Genomic DNA, 19,221 nt, shown 5'->3' with positions numbered 1-19,221 from the left:
GTAATTACTTTGTATTATAATATGTCTTATGATGGATTATTTGTAACATAATACATATTGTTTGATTTAATTTATTAAATTCAGTGGTTTTTTGCTTAAGAGTAAAGTAAAATTCTCTGAATACAATCAGGTCTATATTATAAAGTAAAATTGGTGTTATTATGTCTTTAGCTTAATTAATACTCATTTTACAGAATTCACGATCATTATAAAGAAGAATACTTTCTTTATCATTAAGCTTTATTTTCATAATCTTCCTTAATTAATCTACTTGCTTTCCATGCAACCATAGCAGTGGGGGCATTAAGATTACCAGCCGGAATAGTTGGAAAGATTGAAGCATCAACAACTCGAAGATTTTTGGTTCCATAAACTTGAAGACGATGATTAATACATCCTCCTTGAGATTCTGGTGCCATCTTTACAGTACCACATGGATGATATGATGTGAATGACTAGAATGAGAGAAAAAAGTCATTGTAAAACCTCAACTCATCTGCTCCATTAGTTTATTAATCAAATTTATCGAACCTTACCATTTTACGAATATATTGTTCCCAATCTTCATCGCTCATCTCTTTATCTATACCAAATCCAACTTCTTTCACACCCCAAACGGTACTTAATGGAGGTTGTTTAAGTATTTCACGTGACAGTTTAAGACTGCTCATCATATTATACAAATCATCAGGTTTTTCATAAAAATTAAGAAATATTTTTGGATGTATAAATGGATTAGAGCTACGTAATTCTAAATGACCAACACTTGATGGGAGATTAAGAACCGATATCAAAGTAAGGATTTCATTTTTTCCTGGTTCAATAAGAGCAGGTCCGAATTGAGTTGTGCTCGCTACAAAATTATAAATTGATTTTAAAAGCATTTTATAATATTAAATTATTAATAATATTTTTTAAAAAATAGTATTTCAGATATTAACTTACCATAAAATTGAATATTAGGACGTTCATCAAGGAAATGTTTTTGGCTAGGAACTTTTCCATTAATATCACTTTTATAAAACATTCCAAGCTCAAGACCATTACTTGAATAATGTAATTGAGAAGCACTTGTACAATTCGGAACAGAAACTTTGGCAGTGATGCAACATTCAGGGTGTTCCAATAAATTACGTCCGACTGGTAATTCTTTACGAACTTTGATATTATTTTCTTCTAAATTACTTTTTGGTCCAATTCCAGAGAGCATTAAAATCTTAAAATTATCAAATACCACCATCAGTTCATTGTCTTATTGAAAATCTATCATTTCATTTCATTTTTTTTTAAAAAAAATTACCTGAGGACTATTAATAGCACCACCACAAATAATCACTTCGCCCTTTGGAGCAATAAAAGATTCATGGACTCTACCATCATAAAAATATTTCACGCCAATTGCAACATTTTCATCTTTCTTTTCTTCATCCCAAATAATATTTAACATGTGGGCAAAAGATTTAACATTAACTGCCACGAATTTTGCAGCATCATCGCTTAATCCGTGAGGAGACCCTATTTCGAATGGTTTTGAAGGGGGATAAGTCTCAACTTTTTTTAATGCATCTGTTAAATAACCATCAGCCAATGAAAAGCGCTTTCCATCTTTCATCGTATGCTACATATTAAATTGATCAATAAATTAAAAAGAACACGTTTAAAATTAGCTTGGAACTTATTTACCTGATATTCTCCTACTCCATTTTGTTTAACGCCATTAAAATCATTATTATAAGGAATTCCAAGATTGTTTGCGATCTTATAAATATCTTTTAGAATATCATAGTTGTCATTTGAACTATCTTGTACGTTAAGTAAACCATTGAACCCATGATATTTTTTAAATTCTTCATCAGGACTTTTACGCGCATTGTTTTCAACTGCTTTAAAAGCTATTATTAAATAAAAGATTTAAAATAGAGTAATAATATTAAAATTTCCATAAATAAAATAAATATATATATAATACATAGTATGTGATACTAACCTTCAAGACAATGATCATAATCCCAAATTTTATATTCAGGACCTTGAGTAGCCCAAAAATCGTAATCAGCTTTTTGACCTCGTCTAAAGAAATCGTAACATTTAAAGTAAGAATATAAAACTGAAATTTTCGTACTATACATTCAATCTCAACAAGAAAAAGAGATTTTAAACAGCTTTCAAATTTGAAGTACTTAAAAAAAAATTTACATATAAATCATTCCATTCACAGTGCTGCATCCTCCAATAACTTTGGCACGTGCATAAGGAAATCCTTTATTCAATACTTCTTTAGTAGGGTCAACAATACTGGACATTTTTTGATCTTCTGTAGAATATCCCCAATCTGTTTCACTTGTTCGATGAACCTATTTATATAAAATCATCAATGAAAGGATTTTATAAACAATTAACTTCATAATATCAAAACAACGAAACATACCGAAGGAAAAGCACATGGTGAACGCATTATATCATTAACTTGCGTATTTGGTGGACCAGCTTCTAATACCAAAATATTAATGTTGGGAATATTATAAATCAATTCTCTCGCTAATACACATCCTGCAGTTCCAGCTCCAACAATAATAAAATCATAAAATTCATTGGTCTTTTTAAATATTTGTTGTTGATCTCGGATGTGGATGCTCTCTAACCAAAGGTTACGAATTTCAGCATCATCTTTTAATTCTTTATCTAATTTCAAATTGGATGACATTTTTTTATAAAAAAAAATCAAATAAGAAAGAAAATCAAATAAGAAAAGAAAATCAAATATTTTTTTTTTTCAATGTTAGAAATATAACGATAAAATATGAATCAATATCTATTTATATAATTTTAAGTACTTGCTTTCGTAGACGGAATACTTTGTTTGTACAAATCAAGTATTTTTTCTTGTTGATAATTAATAGCGTTAGATAAAGGAATCAATTGCTAATCATATTAGGAAATTGGCGAATTTATTTATAGAATAACTTGGTTTTTGAAAAGTCTGGTACAGATTTTTATAAATAGTAGATACTGTTGTATAATTGATTTAATCAAAACTCAAACTTGAATGTTAAGAGTAATATTTTCACCATATAAAGATTCTACTAATGAAATGGTTTATGCTGATGAGCAAAATTACTAAACTTTTTTTTGCCTTTTTTTTTTTTTTTTTTTGAGCATATCCATCACACTTTATTGAATAGAAAAAAAAATTTTTACAGGATCTGTAGTTTGATTTATGGCTATACATTATAATGTAATGCAACAATGCTAAACTACACAAACTAACCTAAAAGTAAAAACTAGTAGGCCCGTCGGCTCAAAAAAGGGGGGTATAGGGAAAACGAAGGGGAAAGGAAAAAAAAATAAAACTAACCCAAAAGGGCTAACAAACACAAAAAAAAATTTTAAGGAGTAAAAAAAATGAACATCTAAAAATTATAAAAATAAATTTTGTATCGTTTAACCACTCTTTTTACCCACGTATTCTAAAACCTAAATTAACTAACTTAGATTAATTTATATAATTTCCGCTAAGACCTTAGATCTCGACGCTTTACGGGACTTGTCTTTACTAAACTTTTTTTTGCATGTATATGGTGCCAAATTAGGAATGCCATTCCATATTGCTAAATTACTAAATTAGGCATGTCATCAAATTTCGGTTTGCTAAAATAAAAGATTTATTTGCTGTATATTTTGCCGAATTAGTCCGCCCTATAAAAAATTTTTTAGAAAATTTTTTCACACATCAGAGTTATTTGGAATGAATTTTACCCAGAAAATTTTTTATAGAGTCATAGTGAAATAAATGTTACAGCATCATGCAGTCCTGCAAGGACCGATTCGAAGATCAGTCTGGATAGGGTTAATCCGTAGATGCAGAATTGTCGCTTAATTGTTAAGTGATCGGTCCACAAATTTATATAGCAGAGTAAGCAGACAAATCTGCGCCTAGTTTAATAAAATTTACCGCTTATTTTGCACCTATTATGTAACCAATAGCATTTAATAAGCATGTAATTCTAATAAAAGCGTTTACTTTATACATCTAATTTTTTTAATTTTTTGTGAATGTGATAAACTAATAAACGTGATTGCTAACTTTTTAATCATAATAAAATTCTACTAGTTCGTGTATAACATTGTATACTATTTTACTAAATAATACTAATACAGCCATAGTTTAACTTTTAAACTTTTACCTTTATTCTTACTTTCCCTTTCCTTCGTCCTTTCTCTTTCCTTTTAGAGCTTGGAACCAGTCCAAAAAACCTTAACCGGTTAACCGTCTTAACCGGTTCCAAACTCTAGTTTAGTAACGTTTCAGTTTTACTTCTACCCTGTAAAAAAAGTCTAAATAATTTCTTATTTTTTTTGTTAAAATATTTTATTTCATATAATGTTAGACATTTTTCTCTTGTAACTCTTATTACGGCACTCCAGTCTCTTTGCATGCAGGATTATGGTAAGTTGTTAACTTTTTTTTACTTTTAAAAAATGAAACATCTTTTACTTATAATTCGTTCTTTTATTTATTATAGTTTGGTGGCTGGTTCTTTGGGGACTCTGGATGCTGGATTGAAAAAAAGTACTTCATATTTTTTAATTAACATTTTTTATTATATTTACTAACAATATCTTCATTTTCTTTTCTTTTGTAGGTCTTGTAAAGTTTTGGTTGTAGATCTGAATTTCGATAAGTGGATTGATTGTTCATTAACATTATTTTTTCCAATGAAATGTTACTAATGACTTTTAGGACGCGGATTTTGGCGAGTTTTTTCTTTGTTTTTTTTTCTCTTTAATTCATTTACTTTTAACAAACTGTTATTAACTGTTCTTTTCTTTTTCTTAGACAGCCAGTTCCGATTTTTTAAGTTATTGAAACATTTTGAAAATTTTTTTAAAAAAAATCATTTTTTTATATTTTGTATGGATCATTGGGTAAGTTTCGAAGTTGGACTTCAAGACTTCACTTTTTAAAGAAATATTTATTAACGTTAAGGTTTCTTTTTTTTCTCTTTTTGTAGGATTTGGACTTTTGTGAAAATGGCAAGTTACGCTGTTCTAAACCTTAATTTTTTTTCCTAATTAGAACATTGGCTAATGTTTCTTTTTTTTCTTTTGTAGTTTCGACCTTTGGAATTTTAAAAACGTATAGTAAGTTTCGGAGTTACAGTCAGAACTCGATATAACGAACCCTCCGTTCAGATAATTTTAGGTCGTTATACTGAGAGTTCGGTAAAATAAATATTATTGTTATACCAAACTTATTAATATGTAAATTTTTTATAATTCGGTTTATCAATTTCTTTATAATAGACGCTTTATTTACTGATCATAAAACTTGAGCTACAGATAAAGTAACAATAAATTGTCACGAATTTATTATCAAAGTCGTTACAATTTTTTTCAAAAAAAAAATTTAAAATAATTATTAAACTTCGTAATCATTTAGTAGCAAATGTATTGTACAGTATAAATAATTAATAAATTTAATCAATATATTGTAAAATCTCAAATATCTTTATTAAAACTACATTAGTAAATATACTAGGAAAACGGAATCCTTCGCGTTGCAAATGTTATTTGTCATATTTCAGGGGTCAAATAGGTAGTGTTATATAAATCGTGATACATATTCAAAAAAAGGAAATAAAATTGTCGATTGTGACAGGGACAAAAAACGGGGTTAAAACAAATTTAGTACAGTAAATAGTCCTTCGCTAACGCTTTGGTCAATAATTAATATTTGTATTGAAGCAATATTATATATTTATATAACTCCCAAATTCGTGACTATCCGTCACTGATGCAAATGTATCGTTCTTATACGATCAGGTGCTATGTTCTTATACGACGTATATGTCACATAATATAGGTCGTATAAGATAGTATGTCGTACACGTATAAGAACGATACATTTGCGTCACTGATGTACCATATCGCTTTATAGGATAGATCGTCCCTATATCTCAAAGTTTAATTCAGCACCCTCGCCATTCAATAAAACCTGAAGGTGAAACTACAAAAAAAACAAGAAACAGTTAATAATCTGTTTCATTAACTAAGAAAATCAAAGTTTCGAAGTTCAAATAGCTCGAAACTTACTCAGCCTATCTATTAGTATTATAGAAATAAAGCTGAGCCCTAAAAAAAATTGTTAGAACAGTAAGTAAACCTCTTTCAATTTGATAAAAATTCAAAGTTTCAAAATACAGTCAGAACTCGATATAACGATTCGGGATAAACCGATTTTGACTCACCGATTTTTTTTCTCAAACTAAATCCACGTATAATTAATTTTAATACTATATACCGATTTTATTATAAATTTCGCGATATAGCTAACTGACGTTAAGCTGTAAACCAGTTATATTGTATTATTCGATACCTCTTCACCAAAGAGATGTAAGTTAAATATCCCATAATTACAAGACAAATTTTTCGCCCTATTATTAACTCTTTTATTATCGTTATGTATTTGGATTAATCGAAAATTGACCTGCGATCGCTTTAATGTGCAGTAACTGCACGTAGACGATTACTTACTGATTGTTTCCAAATCATTACTGAAAATTTCACGGTTTATACTTGCGCGATTTAGTCACGATTTGTTTACTATTTGGGCACAATTTGATACAATTTCGGCAATTATACATGGATTTAAAAGATTTTTTTCACCGTGCGTACGTACATCCTACCAGAATGCACTTGCACGTGATAGCGTTAAACTTAACTCCGGCCAGTGCATACGTTAATATCGTACACATGATGCGTAAGTTAAAGATGCTCATCATATTAAGGCATGCCCAATAGAATATAATAAATTAGGAATTTTTGTTTATAAAAAAAAGAGAAATTATATTCGGATTAATTTTTAATCCATCGGATGGATTTTCAACCCGAATCGAATTACTCTCTTTTTCTATATTTGAAAGGATTTTTAAATTTACTAGGGGTATACTGTAGTTGTATAGTTGCCTATCGTCAATCCGCGGATTGGAAATAGGTCTGGACTGATTGTTAAATGGTGCGTAGAATTAGTTAGCTTCTCTTCACGTACTGAGCGGTTCAAATGGCCATAGTTTATTAATTATTTAACTGTTCTAATGAAAGTCCTAATAAAGAAATCGTATACCCAATTTAAAAAAAATTAGGTCGATTAATCATTAATTTAACGCCGATCGGTTGCATGATATTTCTGTTTATTTTGGTTTAATTTTTGCGTAGCATATTAAATATCCGCCTTTTGACCCAATAAAATTTTTGGGTCTTTTAAATCGTAATTACTTTGTATTATGATATGTCTTATGATGGATTATTTGTAACATCATATTGTTTGATTGAAAATTTTATTAAATTCAGTGGCTTTTTGCTAAGTAAAATTCTCTGAATACATTATAAAGTCAAAATTGTCTTTTAGCTTAGTTAATACTCATTTTATTACAAAATTCGCGATCATTATAAAGAAGAATACTTTCTTTATCGTTAAACTTTATTTTTATAATCTTCCTTAATTAATCTACTCGCTTTCCATGCAACCATAGCAGTGGGAGCATTAAGATTACCAGCCGGAATAGTTGGAAAGATTGAAGCATCAACAACTCGAAGATTTTTGGTTCCATAAACTTGAAGACGATGATTAATACATCCTCCTTGAGATTCTGGTGCCATCTTTACAGTACCACATGGATGGAATGATGTCTGTGACTAGAATGAGGGAAAAAAGACATTGTAAAACTTCGACTCATCTGTTCCATTAGTTTATTAATCAAATTTATCAAAACTTACCATTTTACGAATATATTGTTCCCAATCTTCATCACTCATCTCTTTATCTATATCAAATCCAACTTCTTTCACACCCCAAACGGTACTTAATGGAGGTTGTTTGAGTATTTCACGTGACAGTTTAAGACTGCTCATCATATTATACAAATCATCAGGTTTTTCATAAAGGTTAAGAAATATTTTTGGATGTATAAATGGATTAGAGCTATGTAATTCTAAATGACCAACACTTGATGGAAGATTAAGAACAGATAACAAAGTAAGAATTTCATTTTTTCCTGGTTCAATAAGAGGGGGTCCAAGTGGAATTGTGTTCGCTACAAAAATTATAAATTGATTTAAAGCATTTTATAATATTAAATTATTAATAATATTTTTTAAAAAATAGTATTTCAGATATTAACTTACCATAAAATTGAATATTAGGACGTTCATCAAGGAAATGTTTTTGGCTAGGAACTTTTCCATTAATATTACCTTTATAAAACATTCCAAACTCAAAACCATTAACTGAATAATGTAATTGGGAAGCACTTGTACTATTCGGAACAGAAACTTTGGCAGTGACGCAACATGCAGGGTGTTCTAATAAATTACGTCCGACTGGTAGTTCTTTACGAACTTTGATATTATTTTCTTCCAAATTATTTTTTGGTCCAATTCCAGAGAGCATTAAAATCTTAAAATTATTAAATACCATCATCAGTTCTTTGTTTTATTGAAAATCTTTTATTTTATTTTATTTTTTTTTAAAAAATTACCTGAGCACTATTAATGGCACCACCACAAATAATCACTTCACCCTTTGGAGCAATAAAAGATTCATGGACTCTACCATCATAAAAATATTTCACGCCAATCGCAACATTTTCATCTTTCTTTTCTTCATCCCAAATAATATTTAACATGTGAGCAAAAGATTTAACATTAACTGCCACGAATTTTGCAGCATCATCGCTTAATCCGTGAGGAGACCCTATTTCGAATGGTTTTGAAGGAGGATAAGTCTCAACTTTTTTTAATGCATCTGTTAAATAACCATCAGCCAACGAAAAGCGCTTTCCATCTTTCATAGTACACTATATATTAAATTAATTAATAAATTTAAAAAGAAATGCGTTTAAAATTAACTTAGCATTTATTTACCTGGTGTTCTCCTAATCCATTTTGTCTTACTCCATTAAAATCGTTATTATGAGGAATTCCAAGATTATTTGCGATCTTATAAATATCTTTTAAAATATCATAGTTATCATTTGAACTATCTTGTACGTTAAGTAAACCATTGAACCCATGATATTTTTTAAATTCTTCATCAGGACTTTTACGCGAATTGTTTTCAACTGCTTTAAAAGCTATTATTAAATAAAAGTTTTAAAATAAAGTAATAACATTAAATTTTTCATAAATAAAATAAAAAAAAATATAATGTATAGTACGTGATACTAACCTTCAAGACAATGTTCATAATCCCAAATTTTATATTCAGGACCTTGAGCAGCCCAAAGGTCATAATCAGCTTTTTGACCTCGTCTAAACATTTAAAGTAAGAATATAAAACTGAATTTTCGTACTAGTATACATTCAATCAACAAGAAAAAGGGATTTTAAACAGCTAATTTGTAGAACTTGAAAATAAAATTTACATATAAACCATTGCATTCACAGTGCTGCATCCTCCAATAACTTTGGCACGTGCATAAGGAAATCCTTTATTCAATACTTCTTTAGTAGGATCAACAATACTGGGCATTTTTTGATCTTCTGTAGAATATCCCCAATCTGTTTCGCTTGTTCGATGAACCTATTTATATTAAATCATCAATGAAAGGATTTTATGAACAATTAACTTCATAATATCAAAACAACGAAACATACCGAAGGAAAACCACATGGTGAACGCATTATATCATTAACTTGTGTATTTGGTGGACCAGCTTCTAATACCAAAATATTAATGTTGGGAATATTATAAATCAATTCCCTCGCTAACACACATCCTGCAGTTCCAGCTCCAACAATAATAAAATCATAAAATTCATTGGTCTTTTTAAATATTTGTTGTTGATCTCGGATGTGGATGCTCTCTAACCAAAGGTTACGAATTTCAGCATCATCTTTTAATTCTTTATCTAATTTCAAATCGAATGGCATTTTTTTTATAAAAAAAAATCGAATAAGAAAAGAAATCAAAATATTTTTTTTCAATGTTAAAAATATAACGATGAAATATGAATCAATATCTATTTATATAATTTTAAGTACTCGCTTTCGCGGACGGAATACTTTTTGTTCACTATAAATCTGCTTTATTACAAATCAAGTATTTTTTTGTTGATAATTAATAATAATCTTAACAATTTTAGCGTTAGATAAACAGTAATCAACTGCTAATATAGGAATGAAATATAATTTGATTTCTAATTCGGAGATGAAAAATTCTGGAAAAAACTCCGATAAATGATCATTGTTCTAGTTTCTATTCCAGAAACTCAGACATGTGATCATTTTTCTGAAGAATTTTTATATGGGATAAGAAAAGTCCGGTATAATTGATTTAATCTACCCTGTAAAAAAGTCGACCCGTTTTTTATATTCCATCTTTTTTCCGTAAAAGGCTCATATTTCCGGGATTAATAACCTTATATCACGAATTATTTATATTTTCCGTGAATAGATCCGTAAAAGGCTCATTCCCTATAAAAAAAATTCTGGAAACAACTCCGATAATTGATCATTTTTCTGGAAAATTTTTTATAGGGATTTTTTACAGAAATAACGGATAAAATTTTTTGAGGCTAAAGTGTTTCAAAACTCGAATTTATATGTTAAAAGTAAAAATAACCTTAATATTTACACCATACAAATTTCAATTTATTGGACTTACTCTATAAAAAATATTTCAGAAAATGATCACGTGTCTGAGTTTCTTCGGAATGAAAACTAGAAAAATTGATCATTTATCGGAGTTTTTTCCAGAATTTTATTATAGGGCTTATGTCATCAAAATGAACGTAAAGATTCGGTTTCTGTTAATAAAGCAATAACCTTTGATGTGAATATTTCGTGAGCAAGTTACTATAAAAAAAAGTAAACTTTTTTTGCATCAAATTACGGTTTTTGCTAAAAATAAAAATTTATTCGCTGTATATTTTGCTGAATTTTATAGAGAAATAAATGTCAAATTACACCATTATGCGGTCCTGCAAGGACCGAAGACCGGTCTGGATATGATTCCAATCTGCCGGTTTGACAGATAGACACATTTTCGGCAATTATACATCGGAATTTTTTTTTTTTTGAGATATCATATTAAGGCTATATCTAATACAATATAATAAATTTAGGAATTTTGATTATAATAAAAAAGAGAGAAATTTGATTCAGATTGAATTTTTCATCCATCGGATGGATTTTCAACCCGAATCTAATTTTCTTTCTTTTTCTATATTTGAAAAGGATTTTTAAATTTATTAGGGGTATACTGTAGTTGTATAGTTGTCTATCGTCAATCCGCGGATTGAAAATAGGTCTGGACTGCAAAATGTGAGTAGTTCAAATAGTCATAACTTATTAATTATTTATCATTGCTACAATGAAGAACCTAATAAAGAAATCGGATACCAATTTTATTCTGTCTATTTCAACAATATGATAACCGTTTATTCCCACACCTATTATGCGACTTTAGCATTTAATAAGCATATATTATAATGTAAGCGTTTAATTTACCTTTTTTTTGTAGTATTACCGGACAAGGAATTTATTTTTTAATTGTAAAATTTCCTGTGTAATAGTTCAGATTTCTTAAATAGTAAATATTTTGTGATACATTTAAATTATAAAAAAAGTGACTAATTTAGCGCCGATCGATTGCATATTTCGGTTTGGTTTGATTTTTTGACCAATAAATTTTGAGCCTTTTAGGTCGAGCATGTTTCACCAATAGAATGCGCAATTAGTTTATATCATAATATGTCTTATGATGAATTATTGGAGTATTATTGGTAAATCATCTTTGTTTGATTGAAAATTTTATTAAATTCGGTAGCTTTTTGCTTAAGCGTAACACACCCTTCTTGAAGTTCTGGTGCAATTTTTACAGTACCGCATGGATGATAGTATGATAAAAACGCCTATAATTAAATACAGGAAAGTTATTGATGTAGAAAAGTTAATAATAAGTGTATCCTTTAATATAATATATACACATATTATTTAAATATACATCCGTTTCATTAATTAATCCGGTTCATTAGAATTTACCTTTTTACGAATATACAGTATTGTTCCAATCTTCATCACTCATCTCTTTATCTACATCAGATTCAACTCCCCAAACAGTACTTAATGAAGGTGTTTAAGTATTTTACATGATAATTAATACTACCCATCATTACATATAAATCATCAGGTTTCTCATTGTTATTAGTATATATTATTATTGACGCAAATGTATCTGATATTCATCCTCTGATTCTGAGTGGTCATTTGATTATTTATTCTGATAAAAAAATTTGTATTGCACAAAATCATCTCATGAATGTTTATAGTAATCTTTGGACAAATGCATGTGAAGCAGGAGGAAAATTAGTTGGTCACATTCCAGCTAAAGAAGTTTTATATTATTTTAATTCATCTCCTTTTATTAGTTCACAAAGTTCTTTTTTTACTTTAACAGAAATAGCTTCAAAGACTTTCTACCCGAGATGATCCCAAATAATTTTTAAATTTTCATTTTTGTAATTTGTGTTTTTATTTGTTTATTAAATCATTTACTATTTTTTACGAATTAAAAGTAAAATATGTTAGTATCATTTTATGGTTCGAATACCCATTTTTTTTATGGTTACTACCATTTTGGTTTGCATAATTAGTAAAACCATGTGGTTCGCGATCATATGATTTTTCAATTTTTGGGGTGACCTCTATTAGAAGTTTTCCCGGTCCTCCAGGAATACTACACCTAACTTACGTCAGTTCTGGAATGCGAGTTTCTCAATATGATAACAATTTAATTCAATGTTTTGGTTGCAAATATAAATACAAAATTGTGTGATCGTTTTTTTTTGTTTTTTTATTAATTTTGTAATAATGATGATATTCTTGAAGCGGTCAAAAAAAATTACTCTAGTCAATTACAATATTTAGTATAAAATTTAAAAGGTGAGATGTAGAAAATAAACATAAAATTATGAAAAAGGAGGAAATTAGAATATGAAGATATTAAAAAAATTTTTGATCCTGTATAAATAGAAATATTATACTTTTATCAACAAAAAATAACTCGATCCGATAAATTTTCCTAAACCACGTTTATTATTTATTTATGAAGAAAAAAATTTCAATATCAAAGAAAAAAACGATAAATTATCAAAATTTAAATAAACAACAATCGTTAAGGTAATTCATGATGCCTTTATAAATTTGTTCATTATTAAAAATACTATTTTTGGTCAATTACGAAAAAAATATAAATTTCAAGAAGTTTCAGAAGGGTAGAAGGCAAACTGCAAAAAAAGGTCCATCAGAGGTAAAAAGAATTGTATATTCAATATATTCAACATATTACGTTACTAATAGTCAAATAAATTTTTTAAATCTAATTTTTTCTTAAATATAAATGATGTATTATTTTAGTATGATTAATTCCATATGGAGTAATAAATCATCAATAAAAGTTTAGAAATATATTAATAATAATAGTCGTAATTCCTCGCAGAAACATATGATGCTATCAAAGAGGGAGGGACGCCGACATATAACAAGAGGATTAATATGTCCATTTTATTTTGGGACATCAATATTAAATTTTATTAGGATTTTCGTTTGATTTTTCGCTTAATTATTGCTTATATTTGCACAAATTTGCTTTTGGGGGAATTGATCTCATCGATCAACCACCTCTCCTTAATTTACCAATAAAAGAATTTAACGCTGTCCATAGTATGTATGCGAGAATAAATTATTTTGCGCAATTACTTGTTCTTGTAGTACATGTGACGTATTACAATAAAGAAAAATTGGTTTATTGATCATATGAAATACAAGTTCGGTGTATTCACTAATAATACATAGACTCATCACGTGACTTTCGACAGAAATTTGGTTCTATGACTGCGGAAATAATTATCCGTAAAATTCTTTTCTATAATAATAAAATATGCCTTGGAAATTATACCGAAGCAGTTATAGTAAACAAAAAAAGAATCAATTAAAATTGTAACGCAAAGGATTTATCACATTTAGGGATGGCACGTGATTTAAAACATGATGTTTCAAAAACAATTTAGCAATTTAAATCAGTTTATTATTGTTTTAATAATTATAAAACATAATTATTGCGTAATTATGTTTACTCATTATTTTTTCGAAACCTATATCGTCATTATAAGCCACTGATCAAGAAGTCTATTTTATTAATTCGGAAAGGTTTTTACAAGTATATATATCCTCAAAACTTCCTCTATAAAAACATTTCTTTCTCTAAAACTTCTTTTTTTAAAACATTTCTTTCCCTAAAACTTCTTTCTTTTATCACAGAATTATCTCCAAATGATGATTTCAATAAATTGTTTACTCCTAGGAAAGACTTCTTTTGATGATACTTTTGCGGTTAACGTTGTTGATAATAACAAGATTATTGATGTTTGTGTCAATATTAATAATTTAAAGATTTCAGATCTCAAGTTACTTATTTGGAATAAGAAAAAAGATACGTTAGGAATCAATGATCCTGATATTATGAAGCTTTGGAAGGTTGACATCGCTGAAAGTGAAGAAGACAGGCTTAAAGAATTTGAAGAAGATAATATTGTTGGTGCCGAGCTTATGAAACCTAACCGCATGTTCAATGACTATTTTAAAAGAGAAGAACTTACCCAGTGGAACATTCACGTCATCGTGCAAGTGCCCGCCGCTGCTGGTAAGCGTCTCCCAATGTTTAATCGAAATTTACAGTTGAAAAAAATACCTTAATTTAATATTTAACCTTGCACTGTATCATATTCTTTTTTTTAAAATTACCTTTCATATCTTTTTAGCCCCGTTTCTGCTAAATTAAACTTATCTATATATATATATATAGAATACAGTAAACGATGAAATCCGTATAACAGATAAAGTTTTCCGATAGTTTCACAAATTATATCCGTGTCTATTTTATTTAAAAGGAGAATAGATTATACAAGAATAACAAAATAGAAATACAAGGTATTGTATCGCTAGGTATACGACATCCTGTAATAACCCTAACGCCCTAACCTCAAACAATCGGCTCCACCCTTCGATGTACACACTATTTTTTTTTATTTTTTATTTTTAGAAAACAGAAAAGCGAACCCGTAGATTCAATTATACAGAGAACATAAAAGTCTATATATAATACTATCACTACATGGCAAGCCACCCCGAAGCGTGACGATTTCTGTTCTTTATGGAATAGGTGAACACGAGTCAGAACCACGAACTTTCCCAAGAACACCCGCCTTAAAATAAAAGAAGAAAAAAGAAGAGAGTAAAAAAGAAAAAAAGAAAAAAAAGAAAAGATAAAATAAAAGGATAAACTATCTAATGTCAAAAACATTTTTGAGAAAACTATTTTGTAAAATTAAAAATAAATCTATGTTATTGAACCCTATATTATCTCTATAAGTAGTCCAATGTCCTGAATGTAAATAATTACTTGTCGTCCAACGAATATGGGCGAAATTATCATTAAAGCCGCCATCCCTGTAATAAGGAGTAGTGGCGAAGTGCCGAGAATTATAATGTCGACTTGGAGATAAATTGTGATCAGGGGCACCTGGATCAGGAGGAGGAGGAGTTCTTTTCTTATGTCGTTTTCTGTAAAATCTTTTTTTGTTTTTTGTGATGGATAAAGTACTTTCCCATTGTTTAACTAAGGAAGCACGACGTGTCCAAATAAGTGCATCAATTGAAGACATTAAAGTCGAAAAAAATTTTGAAAATAAGGAAAATCGTAATTTTTTATCATTAATATAAATATTAAAAATTTTAGTAAGGTCGCTCGGGACCAAATGGTGTATAAGTAAATAACCAGGATGTGATTGTGGTAAGGCATCAACAAAAGAAGTATTAAAAAGGGAAATATTTTTAATGGTTTCTTCCAAAATAGAAATTCCATCCTTAGTATTCTTCATAATAAGGTCGTGTAAGTCATAAGCAGCTCGTATTAATATGTTTTTGATATGAATTGAATGTTCCTTGCACAAGCCCACGTGCGTATTATCGTCGCGGGCATTAGCGCATTCAATGCAAGGTATGCTGCCTATAGGGTATAAACGGGGGTAGTTGCGTTGTTGTATATCGATTGTTGGATATATAAAATTACATTTTTTAATTCTACTTCCTTGTTGTTTGGAAAGTTTGGCGCTACATGGAACGTCCTGATCGTTAAAATTCAACCATTCTTTGGTGAAGGTCCAATCAATGTCACCATCGATAATTTGTTGTTTGATCGGAGATAAGGCTTTATTATTGACCATCGAATTGAATATTAAAGGTTGGGTGACGTTATCCGCCCATTTTCTGACGTTGCGATCCACAACGTGTAAACGATTCCAAGAAATGAAACCTAAACTTTGTTTAACAAAAAATTTATGATTAACAATAATAGGCTCAATAACATGAGCACCAGCTTTTGCTAGTAAATCTGCTTCATCATTATAAGGGTTATTACTATGTCCAGAAACTTTATACAAAGAGACTAAAAGTTGCTTTTCTTCAATTAAGAAAAAGATTAAATCCCATATTAAAAAATTTGATTGTTTCAGTTTTTGTCGCGGACTAGCGATGCCTGATAGCATACGCGTGTTAAAAATGGTAATGCAGTTGGCTGAATCGGTGTAAATATTGATTTTACAGTTGAAAGGAGATACAATAAGGGCCGTGAGTATACCCATGCTTTCGCTTTTGGAAGACGATGGGAAGAAGACTGTAGATCCACTGAACTTGACTCGCGGCGTGAAGGGTTGAACTTGAGTCCATCCGTATCCACTAATACTATGAGTTGTACCAATATGTTGGACAGAACCATCTGTATAAAAGGTTAATAAATTTTCTAATTCTAATTGTTTTGCACCAAATTTTAATTCTTCTTTAAGGTCTGGATGACAAATTAGAGCGTGATCGATATGGTTATCTATATTATTTGAAAGTAAAGAGGGATAAGGTGTAAGAATAGTGTCCAAAGGACGTTGTGAAGAGGTATTCAAAGGGGATTTATCTATTTTAATAAAATGTTCGTATGCAATATGCCTAAGCGTATGAAAAGGTTTCGTAGCTACTACGAAATTCTGACGATTATAAAATTCTAAAAGTGATATGTGTTCAAAGGAAGATTTTTTAAAAATATTAAATAATAATAATTTTTGTGTTCTAATTGCGATAACACATGTCAGACGAGCGTCGTGTGGATAGTAAGAGTGTAAAAGGCAACCCTTGCACGCAACAAGTCCAAGTAATTGTTTTTTAGGTGTTAAACTATTATTATGATGGGTTTGTTGGGGTATAAAATGTTGTAAATAAGAAATTGAAGTTGAACGATCTGTTTCCTGTGTTAAGGTCTTTCCAAAGATAACTTGTTTTTGTACATTATTCCAATGTATCGTCCATTGTGATTTGGGTGTTGTAACATCTGATAGAGTTGGAGGGGATTTATGTGTTCTATTAATGTCGCATACAACATCGTTAAGAGGGTGGATCAGACGTAAGTTATTACTAAGTACATAATTGTCGGTTAAATTTTTGTACCACGCCGGGATTGGGCCACTATAATTGTTGTTATTGTTTCTTTTTACATCAGACCACGAGAGTAAATAATTCCCGTCTGATGAAACGATTTGGTCCATGTAAATAATGTTTTTGGCTTTGAGAGATTTAATGTCGGCTGCAGAAAGATCTGACATATAATCTCGTATAGGGGTATTTCCTCCTAAAATGTTAATATCGAAAGTGAAATTAATTGAAAATCCATATTGATTAAGCAAGCCCAAAGCTTGCGTTAAATAGGTAGGCTTGACTATATGGTCCAAATAGGTATTAATGTTGGACGGAATAGTAGGATACCAGATTTCTGATAGCGTATTATATATTTTCTGGGTCGCTATTTCTCGAAGAACCGGTGTATTAAAAAGTGCACCTAAAATATTAAGTTGTGATTTCATTTGGATATCAAAAAAATTATTAATAGATTGGAACATATGGTTATAAATAATATTATCCGCCGTATTTGACGGAAGATTCAAACGTTGTTTGAATAATCTTTTCAATGGTTCCATTAAAGATTGGCATTGTTTCGAATTAAGGATCGTATGTTGGAAAATATATTCCAATTTTGGTATAACTATTTTGTTAATAATATATTGTATATGGTGATGTGTTAATTTTTTGTTTTTCATAGTGTTGTAGTGAGCCATCACTATTTGTTTGCCTTTTCGTATCGTTTGCGTACGTTTGTCTAATGCATTAATGTATAAACCTAATATGCGTTCGCCTTTGTTACGAGGCGTGACAGGCGTTTCATATGGCCGATTGTTAATTGTGAGGATGATGTTCGGTTGTTTGATGGTACGGTCATTAGTTAAAATTTTGTATTTATCCATATTGACTTTAATATTATTAAGGTCATAAAAGGAATTGGCAATTGATAATTTTTCTTCGATTTGCGATTGTGAAGAGCCAAACCACGTAGTGTCGTCAAGATAACCTACTACGGAGATGTCAAAGGTATGAATGACATCATTCTCTATGTGTTGACAGTTTTTCTTTTGTGTCGCAAAGGTGGAGTAGTGTAAATGCGTCAATTGATTGATGCGATGAAACATCGGGTCGTAGTATATATTCCAGAGAAGTGGTGAAACAACTTCGCCTTGGTCAATGCCTTGGAGAACTGCATAAGATGGCAGTAAACCGTTCGTGGTAATGATTTCATTATGTCTTTCTGTAAATAGATTAAGAAAAAAGGTAATAATGATAGCAGGAATCTTTAAGCGTTCAAGCGCCAACTTCAATAATCGTAAGTCGACGCGATCGTATGCTTTTGATAAGTCTTGTAATATGATCCAAATGGGTTTTTTCTTAATGCGTGCGTGTTCTATTAAATGTTGTGTAATCATAAGCGGCTCTAAGGTTGATTGACCCAGGACGCCCGCTTTATTGTTAAATTGTAAAATTGAGTGTTTGGAAAGGGCTTGATTTAACCTGGTTGAAATGATATTGACTAGTAATTTCCTAGGAGTTTCCAGGAGAGTTATAGGCCTTGTGTTGGTTAGTTTACTATTCCAATCATGTGGTTTCGGTATCGGAAAAAGCAACGCGTGTTTCCATTTATCTGGAATTACTTTAAGTACAATACAAGCGTTGAAGATTCTGACGAGGATCATTAAAACGTCCTCGTGTAAATGTGTGATATCTTCATATGTG

At 29.8% G+C, this 19,221-nt stretch overlaps 4 protein-coding genes across 4 annotated transcripts; 1 reads left to right on the top strand and 3 right to left on the bottom strand.

Moving 5' to 3' along the window:
- Window positions 1–233: 233 nt before the first annotated feature.
- OCT59_017889 (uncharacterized protein) lies at window positions 234–2,704 on the bottom strand (the record flags this gene model as incomplete). The annotated part of the gene is made up of 8 exons (XM_025320089.2): window positions 234–455; window positions 537–853; window positions 946–1,216; window positions 1,301–1,618; window positions 1,684–1,892; window positions 1,988–2,070; window positions 2,197–2,354; window positions 2,429–2,704. 8 exons carry the CDS (start codon window positions 2,702–2,704, stop codon window positions 234–236), a joined length of 1,854 nt encoding a protein of 617 aa, XP_025172184.1.
- A 4,769-nt stretch (window positions 2,705–7,473) lies between these two features.
- Window positions 7,474–9,930, bottom strand: OCT59_017888 (uncharacterized protein; the record flags this gene model as incomplete). Its single annotated transcript, XM_066137788.1, has 8 exons — window positions 7,474–7,695; window positions 7,777–8,093; window positions 8,185–8,455; window positions 8,538–8,855; window positions 8,923–9,131; window positions 9,227–9,309; window positions 9,423–9,580; window positions 9,655–9,930. The coding sequence occupies 8 exons, from the start codon at window positions 9,928–9,930 to the stop codon at window positions 7,474–7,476; spliced, it is 1,854 nt and encodes a 617-aa protein (XP_066004330.1).
- Window positions 9,931–14,331: 4,401 nt separating this feature from the next.
- On the top strand, window positions 14,332–14,754 carry OCT59_017887 (uncharacterized protein; the record flags this gene model as incomplete). Its single annotated transcript, XM_025327266.2, has 1 exon — window positions 14,332–14,754. One exon carries the CDS (start codon window positions 14,332–14,334, stop codon window positions 14,752–14,754), a length of 423 nt encoding a protein of 140 aa, XP_025172182.2.
- Window positions 14,755–15,341: 587 nt separating this feature from the next.
- OCT59_017886 (uncharacterized protein) lies at window positions 15,342–16,283 on the bottom strand (the record flags this gene model as incomplete). The annotated part of the gene is made up of 1 exon (XM_066137787.1): window positions 15,342–16,283. The coding sequence occupies one exon, from the start codon at window positions 16,281–16,283 to the stop codon at window positions 15,342–15,344; it is 942 nt and encodes a 313-aa protein (XP_066004329.1).
- Between the last annotated feature and the right edge of the window lie 2,938 nt (window positions 16,284–19,221).

This window comes from Rhizophagus irregularis, chromosome 26 (genome assembly GCF_026210795.1).
Source record: "Rhizophagus irregularis chromosome 26, complete sequence".
NCBI lineage: Eukaryota > Fungi > Glomeromycota > Glomeromycetes > Glomerales > Glomeraceae > Rhizophagus > Rhizophagus irregularis.
Note: the sequence above shows the minus strand (reverse complement) of the source record. Positions and strands in the feature narration are given on the sequence as shown.